General features: G+C 44.1%; 1 protein-coding gene across 8 annotated transcripts in view; it reads right to left on the bottom strand.

The window, feature by feature from the left end:
- The window catches only part of MARF1 (meiosis regulator and mRNA stability factor 1), a 40964-nt gene that overhangs the window by 14519 nt on the left and 7546 nt on the right, over positions 1 to 18899 (bottom strand). For 5 of the 8 annotated variants that reach the window (XM_057748682.1, XM_057748679.1, XM_057748673.1 and 2 more), the window contains 17 exons: positions 18720 to 18894; positions 17382 to 17608; positions 16175 to 16292; positions 15440 to 15612; positions 13452 to 13877; positions 13103 to 13260; positions 12851 to 13009; positions 11635 to 11827; positions 10738 to 10916; positions 9210 to 9290; positions 6060 to 6296; positions 5815 to 5934; positions 4608 to 4786; positions 3085 to 3305; positions 2137 to 2279; positions 1831 to 1964; positions 142 to 344 (listed from right to left, as the gene is read on the bottom strand). In XM_057748682.1, the coding sequence (XP_057604665.1) occupies positions 142 to 344; positions 1831 to 1964; positions 2137 to 2279; positions 3085 to 3305; positions 4608 to 4786; positions 5815 to 5934; positions 6060 to 6296; positions 9210 to 9290; positions 10738 to 10916; positions 11635 to 11827; positions 12851 to 13009; positions 13103 to 13260; positions 13452 to 13877; positions 15440 to 15612; positions 16175 to 16292; positions 17382 to 17608; positions 18720 to 18894 (3126 nt within the window). The remainder of the gene's footprint in view (positions 1 to 141; positions 345 to 1830; positions 1965 to 2136; positions 2280 to 3084; positions 3306 to 4607; positions 4787 to 5814; positions 5935 to 6059; positions 6297 to 9209; positions 9291 to 10737; positions 10917 to 11634; positions 11828 to 12850; positions 13010 to 13102; positions 13261 to 13451; positions 13878 to 15439; positions 15613 to 16174; positions 16293 to 17381; positions 17609 to 18719; positions 18895 to 18899) is intronic. The other 3 variants (XM_057748676.1, XM_057748675.1, XM_057748677.1) reach the window with 3 other exon arrangements.

Genomic DNA, 18899 nt, shown 5'->3' on the forward strand with positions numbered 1-18899 from the left:
ATACTAAGGGGCCAACAACACAGCTTCTCTGATTGAAGTATTTCAAATTTTCAAAACTCCCCACTTCCTAGGCAAATAGGCCTGAAAATTAAAAAAAAAAATCCCCTATATTGCTCTGAAAGATAGAATTTATTCACTTACTTGTAAAATATCAGGTATGGCTTCAAAAAGTTCAAGTAGTTTGGTAAACCCATAGTATGCGAGTTTGCACTGCCGGCCAAAGTGGTGATGGTAAGAGGGGATGAATTTATTAAAGGGCATCCGGAAATGGGGCTGGTGCCGCAGCAGATCTACAACATCCTTGGAGAACTGTTTTGTCCTTTCTATTTCATCCTGGGTACGTTCTTTAAAAAAACAAACAAAAAACCCCCATAAACCACAGTCTCCTATCCATTCGTGTGTGATGTCGCTAGTGTAGTTAGTCCTATGCGCACATTTACAAGAGACACCATCTCTGCCTTCCGAACACACACAACCTAAAACACACTCTTCTCTCTTTCCAGATGGTTTTCAAACTCGATCGAGGGCAGAACACCAGGAAGTCAGGATACACATCTGCACACATACATACCTAAGTAATTTCATCTTACAAGCTAGAAATAATTTCTCTAGCCCCGCTGCCTCCCTACACCCACTCCACATATATGAACATGACACACATATGTCTCTGTACTTATAAAAGTATCTAGAGATTATTAAAGCACACTTCTGAATATTCACCATGTTTTGTTCATTCACCAGATCTTCAGTTAAAATTGCTAGCAGCAAAGAGTATCAGGCACCAAAAGTTTAACAAAAATACCGGGGACAAAAGTTTAAACTTAGATTTCTATTTCTATTAAATTTTAAATTAGAATTATGAAAAGACTGACATTAGTCATTTTAGCTTTGGAATACTATGATTTCATGGACATCAGTGTTCTGCAAGAGCACAGTTTTTTGGTTTTTTTTTTTTTAAAATAAATTTATTTATTTATTGGCTACACTGGGTCTTCACTGCTGCACGCAGGCTTTCGCTAGTTGTGGAGAGCAGGGGGGCTACTCTTCATTGTGGCGTGCAGGCTTCTCATTGCAGTGGCTTCTCTTGTTGTGGAGCAAGGACTCAAGGCACGTGGGCTTCAGTAGTTGCAGCACGCAGGCTCAACACTTCTGGCTCGCGGGCTCTAGAGCGCGGGCTCAGCAGTTGTGGAACACGGGCTTAGTTGCTCCACAGCATGTGGGATCTTCCCGGACCAGGGCTCGAACCTGTGTCCCCTGCATTGGCAGGTGGATTCTCACCCACTGTGCCACCAGGGAAGTCCAAGAGCACAGTTTAAGACCCACTGATCAGTAAGAGTGGGAGAACATGACCATATGTAGATTTAATTTTTCCATCCTAGTTCCCACCTCAGACCTCAACTGGAAATACTGAAGTATGAAAGATGAAACTTCCATTTGAGTCTTCTTTCCTTCTCAAGTGTGCAGAGCAAAGCATCTCAGAGTTACAAAGAAGAGACAGCAGCAGCCCCAGTAGCTGACTCAAGTGGACAGTTACAGCATGAACGGCCGCAGACTGGCTGAAGGAGCCGTTTTCAGAAAGTGCTGGTTATGCCTCTTTTCCCCCTTAGAGTGAATTCTGAGAAAACAGCCTGCTTTTCTTCGCAACACGTGGCTTCAGATACCCTGAAGAAGCGAGGGTCCACCACCTGGCAGAGCAGTGTGAACACTGCACCTTCTGTGGAATTTCCAGGAATCACAGAGAAGGAAGTGGAAAGTGCCCCCCTTTTACGATTCCCTGTTAAAATAACCACCAAGACAGACAACTATCTTTGGCAAATTTAAGCTGCGTACCTCTTTTGGGGATACAAATCACCATCTCGTTCTCTTGTTGGGACAAGCAGATGGTTGTGTCTGGAATCTCTGATATGATATCAATCAACTCACAAACACCATATTCGGTGACATCCCAGTCCTTTGAGAAACACCTAGGTTTTAACCATGGAAACAGGTAAAGAATGAGAAGTAGCACTTGCCGAAATAACTTTATAAGTCTTCCAAAAGAATGCTAAATGGGAAAGTTAGAGAATTATTCCAAATTTGGGAGAACAAGTGTTTTAAAATATTTGCTTTCATTTTCTTCGCTTCTCATCAACTCACCAGTGATAAGCCTGTGCGAACTCTCTCACAATAACTTGTTTGCTGGCCTGGGATTTGAGAAGTTTTAGTAAATCCTGAGTAAAACGCTTCACCTGGGCCCTGTGGGTAAGGGTCAGCAAACGTTTGGAGCCCATTCCCAGAATCTGCAAATCAAACACCTTGGTTATTTATGCTTGTAAGACGGTGGCAGATCCTGCTTTCCTTCTGATGGTGTTCCTCTCTTGTGGTGTTCTTCTCTTGAGCGCTCTCTCTCTCTCCCTTCCTCCCTCTCTTTCTGTTACTGCCCTCAGAGAACAAATCCTTTTACATGACATCCACATTTTGAAACACACGTAGATCAACAAAATGTAGGCGTCAGAATGAACAACTGCTCATGTGCCTGGGACCCCCCTTTTTATACTTGCACGCTCTTTCCTAAATAGTCATGAATTCAGAAATAAAAAGCATGTTATCAGCCTGGGCAGCTAATTTTGTCTATAAAAGACAGCTCAAGTTTTGCAGGCCATTTTAACAAGTGAGACGCTATTACAACCCTGTAAATTAATAGGCATAGACTCCTTAGGAAGCACTGTCAGGCACCAGCCCAGTGACTGGCCCTGAACTCCTTTGTGAGAAAGGTAAGGCCGAGTTACAGCAGTTCCCAGGTAACCGTGAACAATTCTGGAGAGGACTGTGCTAGGAGGAAGGAGGGCAGTCTATAGAGGTGAGAAGGAAAGTACTCCTTGGTGCACTCAGGAGTTCCTTTAAGTTGGAAACTCACAGTTTTCTGAAAAACTGAGAAGCCACATCATGTGTAAAACACATGTATAAAGGAAGATTTTACAGGATGTTTGCTCTGAGCTGACTTCTTAGGGATTACGTTACCAGCTAGCTGGTTTCTTGGGCCGGAGACGGCCAGAGCCACGGAGGCACATTTCCACGGTTAAATAAACTTTTAGCACCCCTCACCTGCAACACGTGAGGCACTGCTTCTAACAGTTCAATCAGCTTGGAATATCCGTAGTCTGATACCCGGCACTGCTTTGCGAAATGGTGGTGGTACGCTGGGATGAAATTACTCATCGGTAGGACACAGGACGGCTGGCTCTTCAGTAAGTCGATCACTTCTCTACTGAACTGGATCAGCTGGGGGTTACCCACAGGACTTTTAGAACGCAGAAGCCAAGGATCTAAATGTGCGGGGAGAAAACAGGAACACGCACAAGACATAGAGCGTGACTGCAGCAGCTGAGACAGGAGTAACTAACCTTGCACCCCCTGCTTGAGCTCCACAATGAGCAAGCGTACAAGACCCAACAGCCGCTCTGCTTCTCACATGCCAAGCTCAGGCCCTCGGTGACCAACAGGCTAACCCAACTCCTTATAGGCTGGCAAACGCTTTCCCACTACTTCTCGACGTCAAGGTCCCAAAGCAAATCATAGTCCACCACAGTGTGAACTGAAAAGAGAAAGTGTGGAGACAGGGTTTCCAGCTTATAAACTGGCTGTATGTCAAAGATCCATTTGTAACGTGGTCACTGACATATTTTCCCACAGAAACAAAATTCTAAATGGTCATGATGCAGGTAGCCCAGAAGGGCCTGACTAACCCAGAGAGGGGCTGCAAATGCTGCCTAGGAAACCATGGGAAGCACTGATGTAAAACGGTCACGAAATGAAACCAAGGAACAGGTTTTCATGTTTATCCTGAATGTTCACGTAACTAAGAAGTTTTAATTACAGTTTTCATTATTTTATATATAAAAGTATAAGTAATCAGATGGAAACCTTTATAAAGGCCTAGTGGGTTGAAGACACAGGAGAGAGAGGAGGGACCCAGAGGCTGCAGGCCGGAGGGGAGGGCAGGAAGCAGCTTCTGCACAAACAGCGCTCGCTCCTCCATGGTTATCCTTTCCTTTCTTCCCACAGGGCAGGGGGAGGTGGGAGAAGAGGAGGAGGAGAAAAGGAGGAAGTGCTGGGGCCAAAGAGAAGGAAGCATCTCTGTGAAGGCAACAGCGCCCAGTGCGGCACACAGGTGGCAGGATTAGACATGTAACTCAGGATGCCAGGGCTCAGAAACGCACCCCAATCTCAGTTCAAATGTCCCGGCCCCTTACATTTACAGTTAAATCTATTTTCACACTGATCAAAGTCAGAAACGTTGACCAAAATATATTTCCAAAGTAAACATTCAGAGATATTTCCTTCAAATGTCTGAATTTTTAAAAGGCAAGCCAAAAAGATTTACAAAATTAGATAACTAGAGAGATTCACAACTGCGGAATTGGGTTTTAAATTTTTTAATAATTTATGCTGGTACTTTCCAAAGTCTAGTTCTCCCAAACCTTTACAACTGTGGAGTTTTTAAAAGATCAAAGGAGACACCCATGGTGCTTTACAATGGGCAAACAGTGCTGCTATTTCAGAGAAAAGCCAACAGCCTGCACTCACAGTAGACAGTGGCTCAAAAGGACCAAGTACCTGAAACCTACCTGTGTTTGGAGGTGGGGGCTTGTTGTGAATCCACTTCACTACTTTGACGCCATTCTGTGCAGTGGCGATGTTCACACCTGGCACGCAGGTGATGAGGTGTTCCAAGGGAACGCCCCCACCTTGGTTTTCCTGCACTACTTCTAGTTCACCAAACTCTGCGGCATAACAATCTGGAAAACTGAAGTGAGGGGAAAAAAGGTTAATTAAAATAATGGAAAAGCAAAGCACCTGCCAAACAGATGGCTGCCTTTACCACATCCATTTGTAAATAATTTCTGTTAAGGGGGGGGCAGGGGGTGAAGGGAAAGCTGAGACGAAGTAAGAGAGTAGCATAGATATATATATACTACCAACTGTAAAACAGATAGCCAGCGGGAAGTTGCTGTATAACAAAGGGAGTTCAACTCAAGGATGGATGATGCCTTAGAGGACTGGGACGGAGAGGGTGGGGGAGAGTCGAGGGAGGGGGAGAGTTGAGGGAGGGAGGGAATACGGGGATATGTGTATAAATACAGATGACTGAACTTGGTGTACCTCAAAAAACAAACAAATAAATAAATATCCTAAAAAAAAAAGAAAGAAAAAAGAAAAAAAAAAAAATTTCTGTTAAGATGCCCATGATCTGGGTTGAAAGTTAAATTAAGGTCCTAGAGAGGCCATCACCATGGCATTTCTCTCTCTGATGTATTCTGATGGTACCAAAAATTCCTGGGCAATTTTCTAGCAGAGGGGGTTAAATCTAAGGCAACTAGGTTCCAAGTTCAATCCCCTCTGAGACATTGGTTCGGTGGCTTGAAGGCAACTTGCTTCTGTGTTGGCCCCTCTATCAGGCCTACCACATGGCCCATGGTGTGGCTAAATGAACTTCTGAAGAATATTTTCCTCCCTCAAACGTCGAAATCGACAACTGTTTGAGGCTGTGCATGCATGCTCTCATAAAACTTGTGTATAGCATTTCCTATATCTCTTCTCGGTGGAGTGGAATCCGCCCTACTCATGCTGACGTTTCTAAAACTCAGCACGAACACGAAATTCCTTGTTGAAATACTGAGTGAACAGACCCCATTTCAGATACACTGACTACAAGTGGTAGCTGAAAAGGTTAGGCTGAAGCCTGGTACAGTGCGTGCTTGGGGAGAGGTGCAGGCAGAGGGTGGGCCTTCTGTAAAGAGGACTAAGGCATCACAATGGCTTTGACATGGTCACCTTAATAAAGGCACGGTGCCCTCGTGTGTCTGCAGAAGACTATGAACCTGGGGCGCGAACGTCTTCAGAGAGAGAATCACAAAAGGAACCTTGTAAGAGTCTGGATCAAATTCATGTTCACTGCCGGAAAGAGAACAAAATAGTTCACATTTCTCAGTGGTCTAAGACGTTCCCAAGATAATTCTAACAGATGCTCCCCGACCTTTTACAAAAGGATTATTTCTCAAGAGAAACGAGCAACATACCTGAAATCCTTATTGGGACAGTGCTGCCTGCAGACAGGCTCATGATATTCTAATTCTTCAAATATAATTGGGCTGCAGTTTGTTGAGGACCCGTCATGTGATTGGGAAGACCCCAAGGGGCTCTGGCGGGCCTGACTGCTGGGTAAGAGACACACCAGTCTGCCATTTCCTTGTTCACGGACTGCGACCGTGTCTGTTAGTTTATACAAATCTGACACATTCAACCTGTGTCCAAACCTAAAAGCAAGGAAAAAGAGAGATGCTGTCTTAAAGAGAACATTTTTCTTTGTACAGAAACGCCTGACCTGTTTAGATAAAGCTCTATAACCAAGAATGGTTTCCCTGTTTCTTCCAAAAGTAAAACTGGGATGATTCTACTATAAATTCATTCACCATCAAACCAGTGATGCTTGGCACGCGTTCCAGTCATCCCCGGCCCACTGCCTGTTACAGTCATTATAGTATCATTTGGTACCTAACGTCCGACCCCGCACGGTCTCTGTAAACGCCTCACCTAATTTTCTGAGATGGAAAGCTACCTGCTGTGACCCCTTCCAACTTGGCCTCCCCTTCACTTCCAAATCTCTATTACCTCTCTCCATCTCTGCTCCCCTCCCTTAGAAGAAGTGGCCCCCTTTCCAGCTACCCCCTTCCGCCCCCTATGCTTCAGCCTCCTGACCTACACTAGACTGGACTCCCCAATCACCATCCTGACTTGTGTCCTTCATACTTGGAGCTTAAAGGCACAGGATCTGAAGACAGATTTTTTTTTTTTTTTTTTTGCTGTGTTAGGTCTTCTTTGCTGTGCACAGGCTTTCTCTGGTTGTGCAGGTGAGGGCTACTCTTCATTGTGGTGTGTGGGCTTCTCAGTGAGGTGGCTTCTCTCGTTGCAGAGCACAGGCTTGAGGTGTGTGGGCTTCAGTAGTTGTAGCATGAGGGCTCAGCAGTTGTGGCTCATGGGCTCTAGAGTACAGGCTCAGTAGTTGTGGCGCACAGGCTTAGAAGCTCTGCAGCATGTGGGATCTTCCCGTACGAGGGTTCAAACCCATGTCCCCTGAATTGGCAGGCAGATTCTTAGCCACTGCGCCACCACGGAAGTCCAGGCAGACAGATATGAGTTGAAATCCTGACTCAACCTGTGTGACCTTTGTCGAGTTGTATAACCAATCTAGGCCTCAGTTTTCCCATCTGTAAAATGGGGTGACAATCCCTACCTCACAGGGTTGATGTGAGGACTGAACATGGTATGTATGGAGAGAGCTTAGCACATAGTAAGTGTTGGTTAAATGTCAGCTGCTCTAGCAGTCTCTTTCCAGTGCCCTACCTACATGCTCAAATCTCCCCACAACCAACACCAGTCTTGAATCCCATACCCCATCCCCCACCCCTAGATGTCCAGCCTCCTCTGTGCTCTCAGTCTGGAGTTCTTGGGTCTTCCCTATAATGTAAACAGCTGGTCTCTCAGGACTCGCCTCTGCCTCCAGCCTGCCACCCCCTTCCCTCTGGGATTTCCCCCACGGGACGCCTCAGAGTCAGCTCCCAAGTCACTGCTGACCTCTCCTCCTTCTCCGCCCCAAACCTCACACCATCTCCTCAGGCCATCCCCACCCTCCTGACAACACTCCAGCTTCTGGGTTGTCGCCAGCTTCCCGTCCCTGATGGCCTTCCACCCAGTTCTGCCCTTTCTCGGGTTCTCCTCCCTCTCCTCTGAGCTCATCTCCTCCCAGGTTTTTCAAGATCACCTTTAGGCAAATAACTGCCATATCTTTAGAGCTGCCTGCTTTCCCGAGGGAGACTCCAAATGTGCAGAAGACCACCTTGAACTCTCTGCCCAGGTATTCCAATAGCCCCCTAAAACTCATACGTCCAAAGCCAAGATCAAAAACTCATCGTGCGACTTCCTAGGTGGTGCAGTGGTTAAGAATCCGCCTGCCAATGCAGGGGACACGGGTTTGATCCCTGCTCCAGGAAGATCCCACATGCCGCGGAGCAACTAAGCCCATGCGCCACAACTACTGAGCCTGCACTCTACAGCCCGTAAGCCACAACTATTGAGCCCATGTGCCTCAACTACTGAAGCCTGCACACCTAGAGCCCACGCTCCGCAACAAGAGAAGCCACTGCAATGAGGAGCCCACACGCCACAATGAAGAGTAGCCCTTGCTCACCGCGACTAGAGAAAGCCCACGTGCAGCAACGAAGACCCAATGCAGCCAATAAATAAATAAATAAAATTTTTTAAAAAACCAAAACTCATTGTACTTCCTAGACAAGATTTCTTTATTTCTTCTCTATTTCCAGTTTAACCATACAGCTTTCCTCCCAGTCGTCTGGGGTAAAAAAACTCAAGAATCAAACTGACCCCCTACTTTTTACCTTGCCTGCTACATAAAACTAGTTACTAAGTCCTATTTCACTGACATCTGAAACTCCTGTGGTATCTAGTTCCCTTTGTTCTGAAGGCATCTGCTCAGAACGGGGACAGGTGCTCACGCTCCCCCAATGTCTGCCCCCCTTCTCCATTCACTCCAGCTCAGACACCACCACACCTCTCCCCTCCCCTCCGTCCTCCGATACTTCAGTGGCTCCCAGTATCCACAGGATAATGGCCAAGCTCCTGGTTCCTTCCACCCTCTGTAACCTCAAGGCATTTTCTCCTTCCCACTCCTCCTTCCTAAAGGACAGTTTTCTTTGTTCTGTACAATAAATGGTGAGTGTCTTTTTCCCTTCCAGACACGAGCCCCTCAAAGACAAGGGCTGTCTCTGCACCCTTCACAGAGCCTTTCATTCCACTAGTACTTGCTGAGTGTCTACTGAGAGCTGGGCACTGAATACCTGGTGTCAGGTCAGATCCAGTGCCTGCTGTCCTGGAGCTTACAGTCTAGAAGGTGCTCGAAAATGTTCACTCAATGAATAACAGAACTAATCAGTCAAGCGGAAAAGCTGAAGTACAGCTTTGGGGACTGAGGTCTAAATTTGCCAAAAATGAAAGATGTTTTTAAAATGTGTGTTAAAACTGGAATTTCAATCTGAACACCACAGTTTTGGTCTTATTTCCTCTGCTAGCTCCTTAAGAGTTGCTACCGGCTTTAGGCATGGAAGTCACCCATCAGTACTGGCTGGATCAATGAAAAAATATCCCTAACTTACTTTTTTTCATAGATATCTGTAAATTTAAAAAGAGGCAGACAACAGGCGGGAGCATCCTGAAGAATAGACATTGTTTCTGCGCTGCAAGAAAAAAGTTTACTCCATTAGAGAACAGATGACTTTCTCTCTGTTCCAAGCTGTATTTTAACAAGAGTTCATAAAACTGATTAACGTAATGTGTATGCAAAATAAACGTACCCAATTATATCTCAGAGTTGATCTTCCAGAAAAACTTAAAGAACGGACTTTAGGAAGAAGGCAATTAAAGAATATTCAGTTACATATACTGGGATTTTTATCAGACTCAAGCATAGGGCTTTCCACACCTACGTATCAGAAAGACTCTGACTACTCACTGAGACACTGATAACTCAGAGCAAAGGGCAGAAGTGCCTGACTGTCTCCTGCTATAGCGCAGCTCTATTAGAGGGATGGGACAGGAATGTCGAAGACATGCAACTGGATATGCTGTTAGGAACTACTGGCTTTAAGCCACAGGCGTATGGATGGTTTTTTTGTCTCTTGCTTCTTCTATGTTTCTGAAATTTTCTTCAATAAGTATTATCTTTATTCTAGAAAATTTAAAAATAACTTAAAATAATGGTGACGTTTTGACTTGTGTATGTCATGAAATGATCACCACAATAAGCCAACGTCCACCATTTCATACAGATAAGAAATGTAATTTTTTCCCCCTTGTGATGAGAACTCTTTGGAGTTACTCCCTTAACGATTTTCGTACATTACAGCAGTGTTAATCACATTAACCATGTTGTACATTACACCCCTAGTACGCAGTTATAACCGCAAGTCTGTACCTCCTGACCACCTTCATCCAATCACTCCTTCCCCCATCCCCCACCTCTAGTAACCACAAATCTGACTCTTTCTCTATGAGCTCATTTGCTTGTTTTCTGAAGTATAACTGACCTACAACAGTATGTGAGTTCCTTACGCACAAATCATTATGCTGTACACCTTAAAATTATACAGTGCTGTGTGTCAAAAGCATATTATGAATAAAATCATCACCAGATTCCTAAGATTAATCCAGCTGTAACTAGACTTGGGAGGCTGGGTGTCTATGTGACATTAAAGACATATTTGCAAGTTGAGAGCTTAGAGCTTTGTAGATCTAGCCATTATCTACAAATCCACCTTCTACTAAGATTGGAAGGTAATATTTCAGGCTTTCTAGGCTTATAAACTTTTACTGTAGAGGTCTACTATTTTTAGAACCTGTTCTGGATACGTGACATATTATTTTACTCCTAAGCACCTGCCAGGTTTAAGCTACACTTCATCTCTGATTAATGACCTGAACAAGAGTGAGCTATTCTAGCTAATAGCTTACTTCTTAACTTCCACTTTATTTCTAACTCCATCACGGAAGGAAAAGCATCACTGCTTATGGGACCAATCTTCACAAGAGGGCTGGGAATGGGATAACATCTATTTTTATTATTTCTAAAATTGTTCCTGGGCCAAAATGTTACTTCCTGAAATAAACGGCTTGTTTGTTCTTTACCTCAGTAAAGAGAGTGATTTATTAGCAGCTCCTGTGGCAAGTGAGACCAGGATCTTCTTGCTGCCAATTTTGTATCTGTGGAGGCCATTCACCGCACTGATTGCTTCTTGTAAGTTTTCCATCTGAACCACAGCTCTGAGCTGATAATCTGTGTGGGGGCTGAGCTCGACACTCCTCACCTGCAGCAGTAAGAAGGAAAACAGGATGCTGACCTACCCAGAGCCTTGTCATCTTAAAACTGAGGGTGAATCACCAAGGAACTGGTGTGTGGACTTCAGTGCTGTCGTGAGGGAATCTGTCTGAACTCTGCACTTCTGCCAACCAGAACCTAAGTGAGCTAGGATGGGTGACCTTCAGGGATGTGACACCAGCCTGGCCTGCCTTGTGTTCTGCACACAGAGCTCTCCGAGACAGGCTCAGGAGTCAACACATGCAAGCAGTCTTTTGGGTCTTCTCCAGACCCCGCCAAAACCTGGGGCATAGCCATTTTAAGAACCAGTAAAAGGTGCCTTTTTAACAAACTGCACCTAAAAACGGAATCAGATACCATAAGATACTAACAAAAACAGCCAACATCCTCTTGGAACCCGACTTCCATGTTGTAGCAGCCAGAGCTAACTAAAACCCATCAGTGTTTTCTTTCCCAAAGAGCCACTTAAATCCTTGCCACGACCACAAGCGCTTCTCTGCCAGGCTACTTGCTCTCTGGGGCTGTGTCCTAAAAACAGAACGCACAGCACCACCATGAGCAGACCACAAGCAGAAAAAGGAAGGCGTTCAAACTCGCTGAGTGACGCTTATGTCCTGCCTGTGGTCACATGTGCTGTATTAAGTGCGCTCAACTTGAAATGCCAGCAAGGGGTAAAACAAAGGCAAGAACAAGAGGGAAAAGGTTACCTTGCCGTGCCTGGAAAACACCTCCAGCATGAGCTGCTGCAGCTCCTTCCGGGACAACCTGTAGTCTAGGTTGCTGATCTGGATGTCAGCACCATTCGCAAAGGGCTCTGGGCAATCGGCACCAACGCTCGAATTTGCAGCATTGAAAGCAAGTGGGGATGCTCTGTTTAAGAGGTTTGGAGACATACTCCTGCTTAAGACACACACAAGTTATTTTTAAAAACTGTTTTTCTATTTATTCAGTTTATGTCATTGAGATTTTGTTTGAAGCTATATAAAAACAGCTTTCCACAATACAATTTGATTTTCAAATGTGTTTTTATCTTAAATATGCACTGATTTAGACTCAATGTCAAAATTTGATCTGTTGACTACCTTATTAACAACAAATAAACTACATAATATCAAATACTCTTTTACTGGATTATTTAAAGCCAAAGGCAGAAAATACAGACAGGCCTGATGGATTCATTTTCTACTCTGGGCGTCTGTTCCTAGGAAATTAGCTTGTGATATCCCTGTAAGCCATTTACCACCCCCCACTTCCCCTACCCCTGGCTCTGAAAAGGCCAGATATTCTTGCTCCTCCGTGTGGCCCTTCTCCACGTAAGGAAGACCTTTACACAACTTTGTAGATGTCATTTGACAGATTCAAAGTCAGGTTCTACAGTGAGTCTTCACCTACTCAGCAGAACAAATACAATGCTATTAGGAGCTCACGGGATGCAACATAGCCTTTGGGCTTCTTCTGTCTTCCGAGCTTCCAGAATTACTGGGAGTGAGTTTAGAAAGCTTAAATAAGATCAGTGTTATAGTGGTGTACAGAGACCCTCATTTCTCAAACAGCTTCCTATAACAACCCTATGAATAAGAATAACCAATGCGTGTCGGTTTGGGCCTCTTCCTCAACACGATGAAGCCATGAGGACATGGTAGGAACATCACAATGTGCCTTCAGGGACTCCAGGACAGGCTTCCCTCTCTGACCTTCGCTCCAAGACCAAGACTCCCACCGGGAGCAGGCAGAAATGGCAAGAAGCACTGCCCCCAAATGTCAGCTCTCACTACCTGAGGAGAAGGGGACTGGTGCAGGAGGGGTGGAGGCTTTCTCTTTTAATTATGCACTTCCATATCACGTGAATTCTGCTAAACAAACATATCATTTCATAACTCCTTCTACTGCACACAATCTCTCCATGCATCAACAGGCACTCACCGAGAAGTCCAAGACTGAGCCGTGAGCAGAGGACCCACTTGCCTGGATGCGATCAGCTTGCTAAAAGCAGACGGGTAACTCACTTGGAACAGAGTCTCCTCTTTATCTTTTTTCTCTGCAGGAGAACTGGTGACACTGCGGGCGCTGAGGTTCTCTTTTCTAGTGGAGGGAAACAGTGCAGGGAAGAGGTCACTTGTTTTCCTGAAGGAAACACCAAGACAAGCAGCTACGAGGGAGAGTGACGGAACCTACTTCGGATTGGTCTTGTAAACGGGTTCCGCTGCCCCCGAGGTCTTAGGTGCGGGCGCCGCGGCGCTTGCGCTCCTGTGAGGAGGAGCGGCCGGCCTTGGGTGGCCCTGCTGGGGCTCACTGCCTCGAGGGCCAGTCTTTGACTCCAGGCGGCACAGCTCCTTAAAGAGGCAAGAGCAAGGGAGGTTAACAGTTAAGTCCCCAAGACGTGTCAGCCCTTGCACAGAAAACCCTTGACTTTGAGTATTACTGAAAATGTAGACAAAGGACACACTGAAAGCAAGAGAGCATATAAAACGGAGAGACAGCACACGTACCATAAACTTCAGAAAGCACGAGGTATAGCAATTACCTGTAAACTTTTAACATTGGTATTTCTGGTAGCAGATCCAGAATTTGCCTGCGACCCTTTTCCAGGTGCAGCTTTGGCACTGGAAGATGGTTCACTTGTATCTTTGATGAGGCACAATTTTGGATTCTTAAGTTTTTTGGGAGACTTTGCTTTATCAGCAGTTGCACTTGAACTTTTTGTTTCACAGAGTTCTCCACTTTTTGGAGTAAATGACACGATGATCCTATTACCAAAGACGTCTTCATTTTCCATTCGCTTCAGAGCCCGCTCTGCACTATCTCGGTTTATGAAGCGGAGAATTGCTCTGCAGCCCGTGATGTTCAGCACTTTCCCGCCACAATTATCGGACAGGCGTCTGAGCCTGTTGCTGATGCTCTTGCCGTCTTTATTTGCTGGCAGGTTATACACATAGAGCAGAGTCTGGCACTGTTGATACAGAGGAAAAGTGTTACAACACAGTGACTCAAGGACACACATCCAATTACAAGTAAGAACAATGAGTGATCTCCAAACTTGAGCTAGTGACCTAGGAGGGGAGATAACAGAGATTTCCACGGGACAGGGTAAACTTACTTCCAATGAAGAACACAGTAAATGAGAAACGTATCTAAAATTATCATTCTGGCGAGTGAGAAAAACGCGTGGCAAGATTTAATGTCCTGAATAATCAGATCTTTTTTTTTTAATCATGAGGAATAAGGATCTCTACAGTGAGCAATCTCTCACTTAAAATACTACATCTGACTTAAAGGCCTTCCAGATTACAAAAGCGAGTGCCACACAGAAGCGGAAGCGGAAGGGAGGAGACGTAGCTCTAGCCGAAGACTGGAAACATAATGAGCACTGACAACAGCGAATCAGGAGAGCGGCTCCCAAGCCTGAAGTCGGGCCTGTGTATGTTACTGCTTGGGCCTGACTCTGGCTGACCCACTGCGGATCACCCTGAGCATGTGTGTAATCTCGGGCCAGGCTCTGATCTCGTTGGGTATCAGGGATGCAGTGGGGCCAGCAGTGCAAGTGCCTGAATCTGGAGACAGTGTGTGTGTATGGGGGGGAGGGGGTTGGGGGGCGAGGCGGGGGTTGGGAGGGACAGTCTCGGTTCTGCTGCAATCGTGCTGTGGGACCTCCAGCAGCTTGCTTGCTTTTCCAAAGCACTGACTTCCTCCTCCCTAAAACGAGGAGGTTGGGTAAGATCATTCCTAAGGTGCTTCTGTAACTCTAAATTTATTAAAGTTATTAAAATACATTAAAATTGCCTTTCATGAATGGGACTGCCCGCCCTTCTGAACCATCCACACTATAGCTCCTCTCTATTATTATTGTTTAAGAGTTACACATACATTCTCCAAACAGCTTAAACACAAGCTCAGGGTTGCAGTAAACATTCTCACCCTAAATCAAGACTATGAGAAATGCTCATCCTCCTGTTAACATGTGCACATTCTCCTATCAATGGCTTCATGGGCTACAGGTGTCACGACCACTACCCCCAACTGTGCCCGTGCATGGCAGGGACCACAACCATAGACAACAGGCTCAGAGGCCTGCTGGAGCTTCAGGAGTAAGTGCCACAACGTACAATTATTCTGCTTATTCAACTCCAACCACACCAGTACGTGCAAACCATCACCTTATTCTTTACCCTTAAAACTTGGAAGAAAACGAGTAATAACTCTCATTTCATTATTTCCATCCACCTGACACAAAACACTGCTAGCTTTGGAGACACTGGCAAGTGGTTGTCAGTAAGGTAAATCTAGAAGTCAGTTCCCTATGATATTTTGAAAAAAATAAAAGCAAAACTCACACATGTCAATTCTCTGTATATTTGTAAGAGAAGAAAAGAAAGTTTCCAGGCCTATTTCAAAATCTGGCCAGCCTACTACAAAGAAGAGCCTCACCTGGGCTTGGAGACCCCTTATAAAGGGCTGTCTTGAACCTCCATAATCTCAACTAGAATACAGCAGAAAGAACACAAGCCCACTTACTGGCATTTTTAGTGGTAACCTGGGGGGCAGGTCGGAAATGAATTCTTCAAATCTGATCAGCTCGTTAGCGTGATGCAGCAGTGCTTCTGAGGCCTGGTTTTTATGGACCAAAATTATGTGGAAACCATGTCTGTGTCTCAGGTCACTAAGTTCCAATGCGAAATTGACATCAGCTGAAAGACAAGGTACAGCCCGACCCCATCCTCAAACATTAGAAACACTTGACAGAGAGGAAACTCTAATGACACCCACTGAGAAGAAAGGAATGGCAGGACTGTATTCAAAGCTGCTGCCCCCAACCCCTTTTCAGAACAAAAACACATTTCATATCAGAAGAATTAACATGGCAAGACAATTTTACACATTCTTATATCGAGCCCCAGACACGTTACTTCCAGTAGTAAAAAAAAAAAAAAAAGTTAATATTCTGGGGAGCCCCAACTTCATCTCAGATTTTTTAAATTAGCAACATGGGGCTCAGGATTAAAAAAAAAAAAGTACATTTTCTTTAATAAACTTGGCCCCACAAGAATCCTTACTCAAGTTCCAAGGAGAAAAATACAAAAATCCACATAGACCCATTTTTTTTTCTAAACAGTTTTCAAAGATAAGCATAAATGTGTTCTATGTATTTCAGCATCTTTGGGGGCACATTTTACTTTAACACGTTTTGGCCTCTATGATAATTCACACATGGTGAGTTTAGCTGAAATTCGCAGATGTCTCTACACTTACTAGACACAAGAACCACGGTGGCGGGAGCGGTGTGAGTATTTGCGAACCTTCGGAGGCTCTGGCGCAGCTTGTCGTCAGCAGCGTTCTTTGCAGTAGCATTGATGTGGGCAACGGTTACCTGCGTTAATTTACAATAAGGACAAATGAAAAAGAGCTGAGGTTAGAAAATCACGGCACACTCTGCCCACATCTTAACAGACAGCTCTTGAGGAAACTTGTATTATCATTACCACTTATGAATGGAAAAAAACTACAATCAAATCTCAATTAACTTCAAATTCACATCTCCAGATGAATTAACTGGATCCATTGCTAGTCCTACTTTCATCTCGAATCTTCTACTTTTGCACTTCATCCATTCCCCTTTCAGAAAGTGAAGAAAAGGAAGTGAAATTTGAAGTAGTTAAATTAACTCTAGTATCTTTTGCCAATAGTTTGCGGGTGGCAGAGATCTGATACACACACGATTAAGGTACGATTTGGGGCTGTATTTGATGTCATCTGTCTACGCTATCCGTCGTCTATGGCTTCCACCATCAGGTGGTGGGAGAGGAGAGGCATTGGCCCCTAAGGGAGCTAAAACGTGTTTATTCTTATTAAAACTATCAGGTTCACATTAAAGTCTCCAAAGGAAGGAAAGGTTTGTTTTGAGAGGTGCCTCAACTACCAACAATACAAAATAGGATTTATTAGTTTTCATAAGGAACATAAACATATAATTTTAGGCAGCAATATGACATATCAATGGAATTACTTGTCTGAGGGTCAAAAGAACTGGATTCTGGTTCCAGCTGAAGAGAACAGATTTCGGGCTTAGACAATCTGGATTTAAATCCAAGCTCATCCACCTATTGGCCAGATGATCTTAAAAAAGCTGCTTAACCTCTTGGGCCCTTTCATTTGTAAATTCCAAATAATAAATCCTAGGAGCCTTGTTCACAGAGCAGTTATGAAAATCAAAGGACATGATACATATGGAACCACTATACTAGGAAAGCACTAGTCACATACAAGCAGCCCTGCTGAAAGATCAGACATGATTAAATGATTTCTAGTACTTAAGAAATAATCTTTTGCTGATTTTCTTTATTTACAAACAGCACAAATGCATATTACTAAACAAATTTTCAACTGGAATTCTTAAAAAAAATCCCATGTGCTTATTCTTCTACCAAAATAGATAAAAATTCTTTTTATTCTTTTTTACCTGGCAATTATTCAGCTCTTGAATAACTTCTTTGTTTTCTTTACTGATGTCACACACACAAATGAATTCTGCTTCTCTGTGGCCTTTAAAAAACTTTTCACGAATTCTCTGTACAACTGCAGTAGCTGAACGGCCAGAGGGGACAGAGCAGTTTTCGATATCCCAAAAAACTCCAATGGGGGGTAAGTTTTCTAGCACCTGTCCGGCTAGTGCAACTTCTGGTGATCCTTAAAAAAGGTTAACAATTTCAATTACACATGGTAAAAAAGAGGTAAGACATTAAAATAAAAATAATAGGTGGCTAGCTATCATTCTTAAGGGCAGGAAAATGAAATTTTGATTGATGTTAAATGTAAAGATACCAACCTCACTGGCTGGCCTAATAAGACGAACCACCCCAAGCTGCCACAGTATCTCTAAGCGATTATTCCTATCTTCCGGGAGGGAACCAAGCTAAAGATCAAGTGACTTTAAGTCCACAATAAACCCACCACAAAGCATAAGGCATTCTCACGCTGACCAGTTACACTCCTCTGACCACTGACACGCAGGTGAATGGACGCTGAAGCCCTGGGGCTGAGCTTCATGCTCCACACACACTTGTCCACCGACTCAGTGTGGGAGAAAAATGAAGAGAAGACCAAGGGTGAAGTTGCTATCGTCCTTGATTTTATCTTATTTATTTTTATTGATTTATTTTTAAAGCACATTTGTTTGTTTTTGGCTGAGCCACGGGACTTGTGGGATCTTAGTTCCCTAACCAGGGATCGAACCCATGCCCCCCCCAGTGGAAGCATGGAGTCCTTACCACTGGACCGCCAGAGAATTCCCTTGTCCTTGATTTTAAATGATTTTTAACACTGCGTTAACATTTGATTCAACTTTTTAAAAAATGTTTTAGAAAGGTAAAATATCATATCAATTACTTTTTGGGGAAATGATCTTAGGTTTTCAAATACTGTTTTTCATCAGCCATTGCTAAATCTTTCTAAATACTAACCGTTGAGCAATAATACTGTTGGTTGAGCACACAACCAACAGGTGTCATTATGAACCTAAGTTGACACCAAGTCTCTTTCAGCACTCATTTCTCCTAACATACTCCCTGTTTTTCTATACACAGCTTCTGGTCTCAAAGAGCCTCAGCCCAACATTAATGGCAACTGACGTATTGGTCTATAAGGATAAAAAGATTTTTACCAAGAGATGGAAATGGAGACTCAACTACACAGTAGCTTTAGAACCACAAGGAATCTTTAAAGGCGATTAAATGCAGTGTTAGTATCAGGTATTGAAAACTATTTAAATATGTACATTTTATACGATACTGTCATTTACCAAATTTCGAAGCAGCTTTGCCTAGACTGGTCGCCAATAACAACGTGGTCTCCTTCCCTGTTCCTTTGGTTCCACAGCCATTACACAGAGGAATAGTAACAGGTGCAGTTTGAGTATTTGGAGGTGGTATATTTGGCCAGACTTTAGCAGCATCAATTATACTATTTCTTGCCGGCTGTT

The sequence above is a fragment of the Hippopotamus amphibius genome, chromosome 9, assembly GCF_030028045.1.
Source record: "Hippopotamus amphibius kiboko isolate mHipAmp2 chromosome 9, mHipAmp2.hap2, whole genome shotgun sequence".
Classification (NCBI taxonomy): domain Eukaryota; kingdom Metazoa; phylum Chordata; class Mammalia; order Artiodactyla; family Hippopotamidae; genus Hippopotamus; species Hippopotamus amphibius.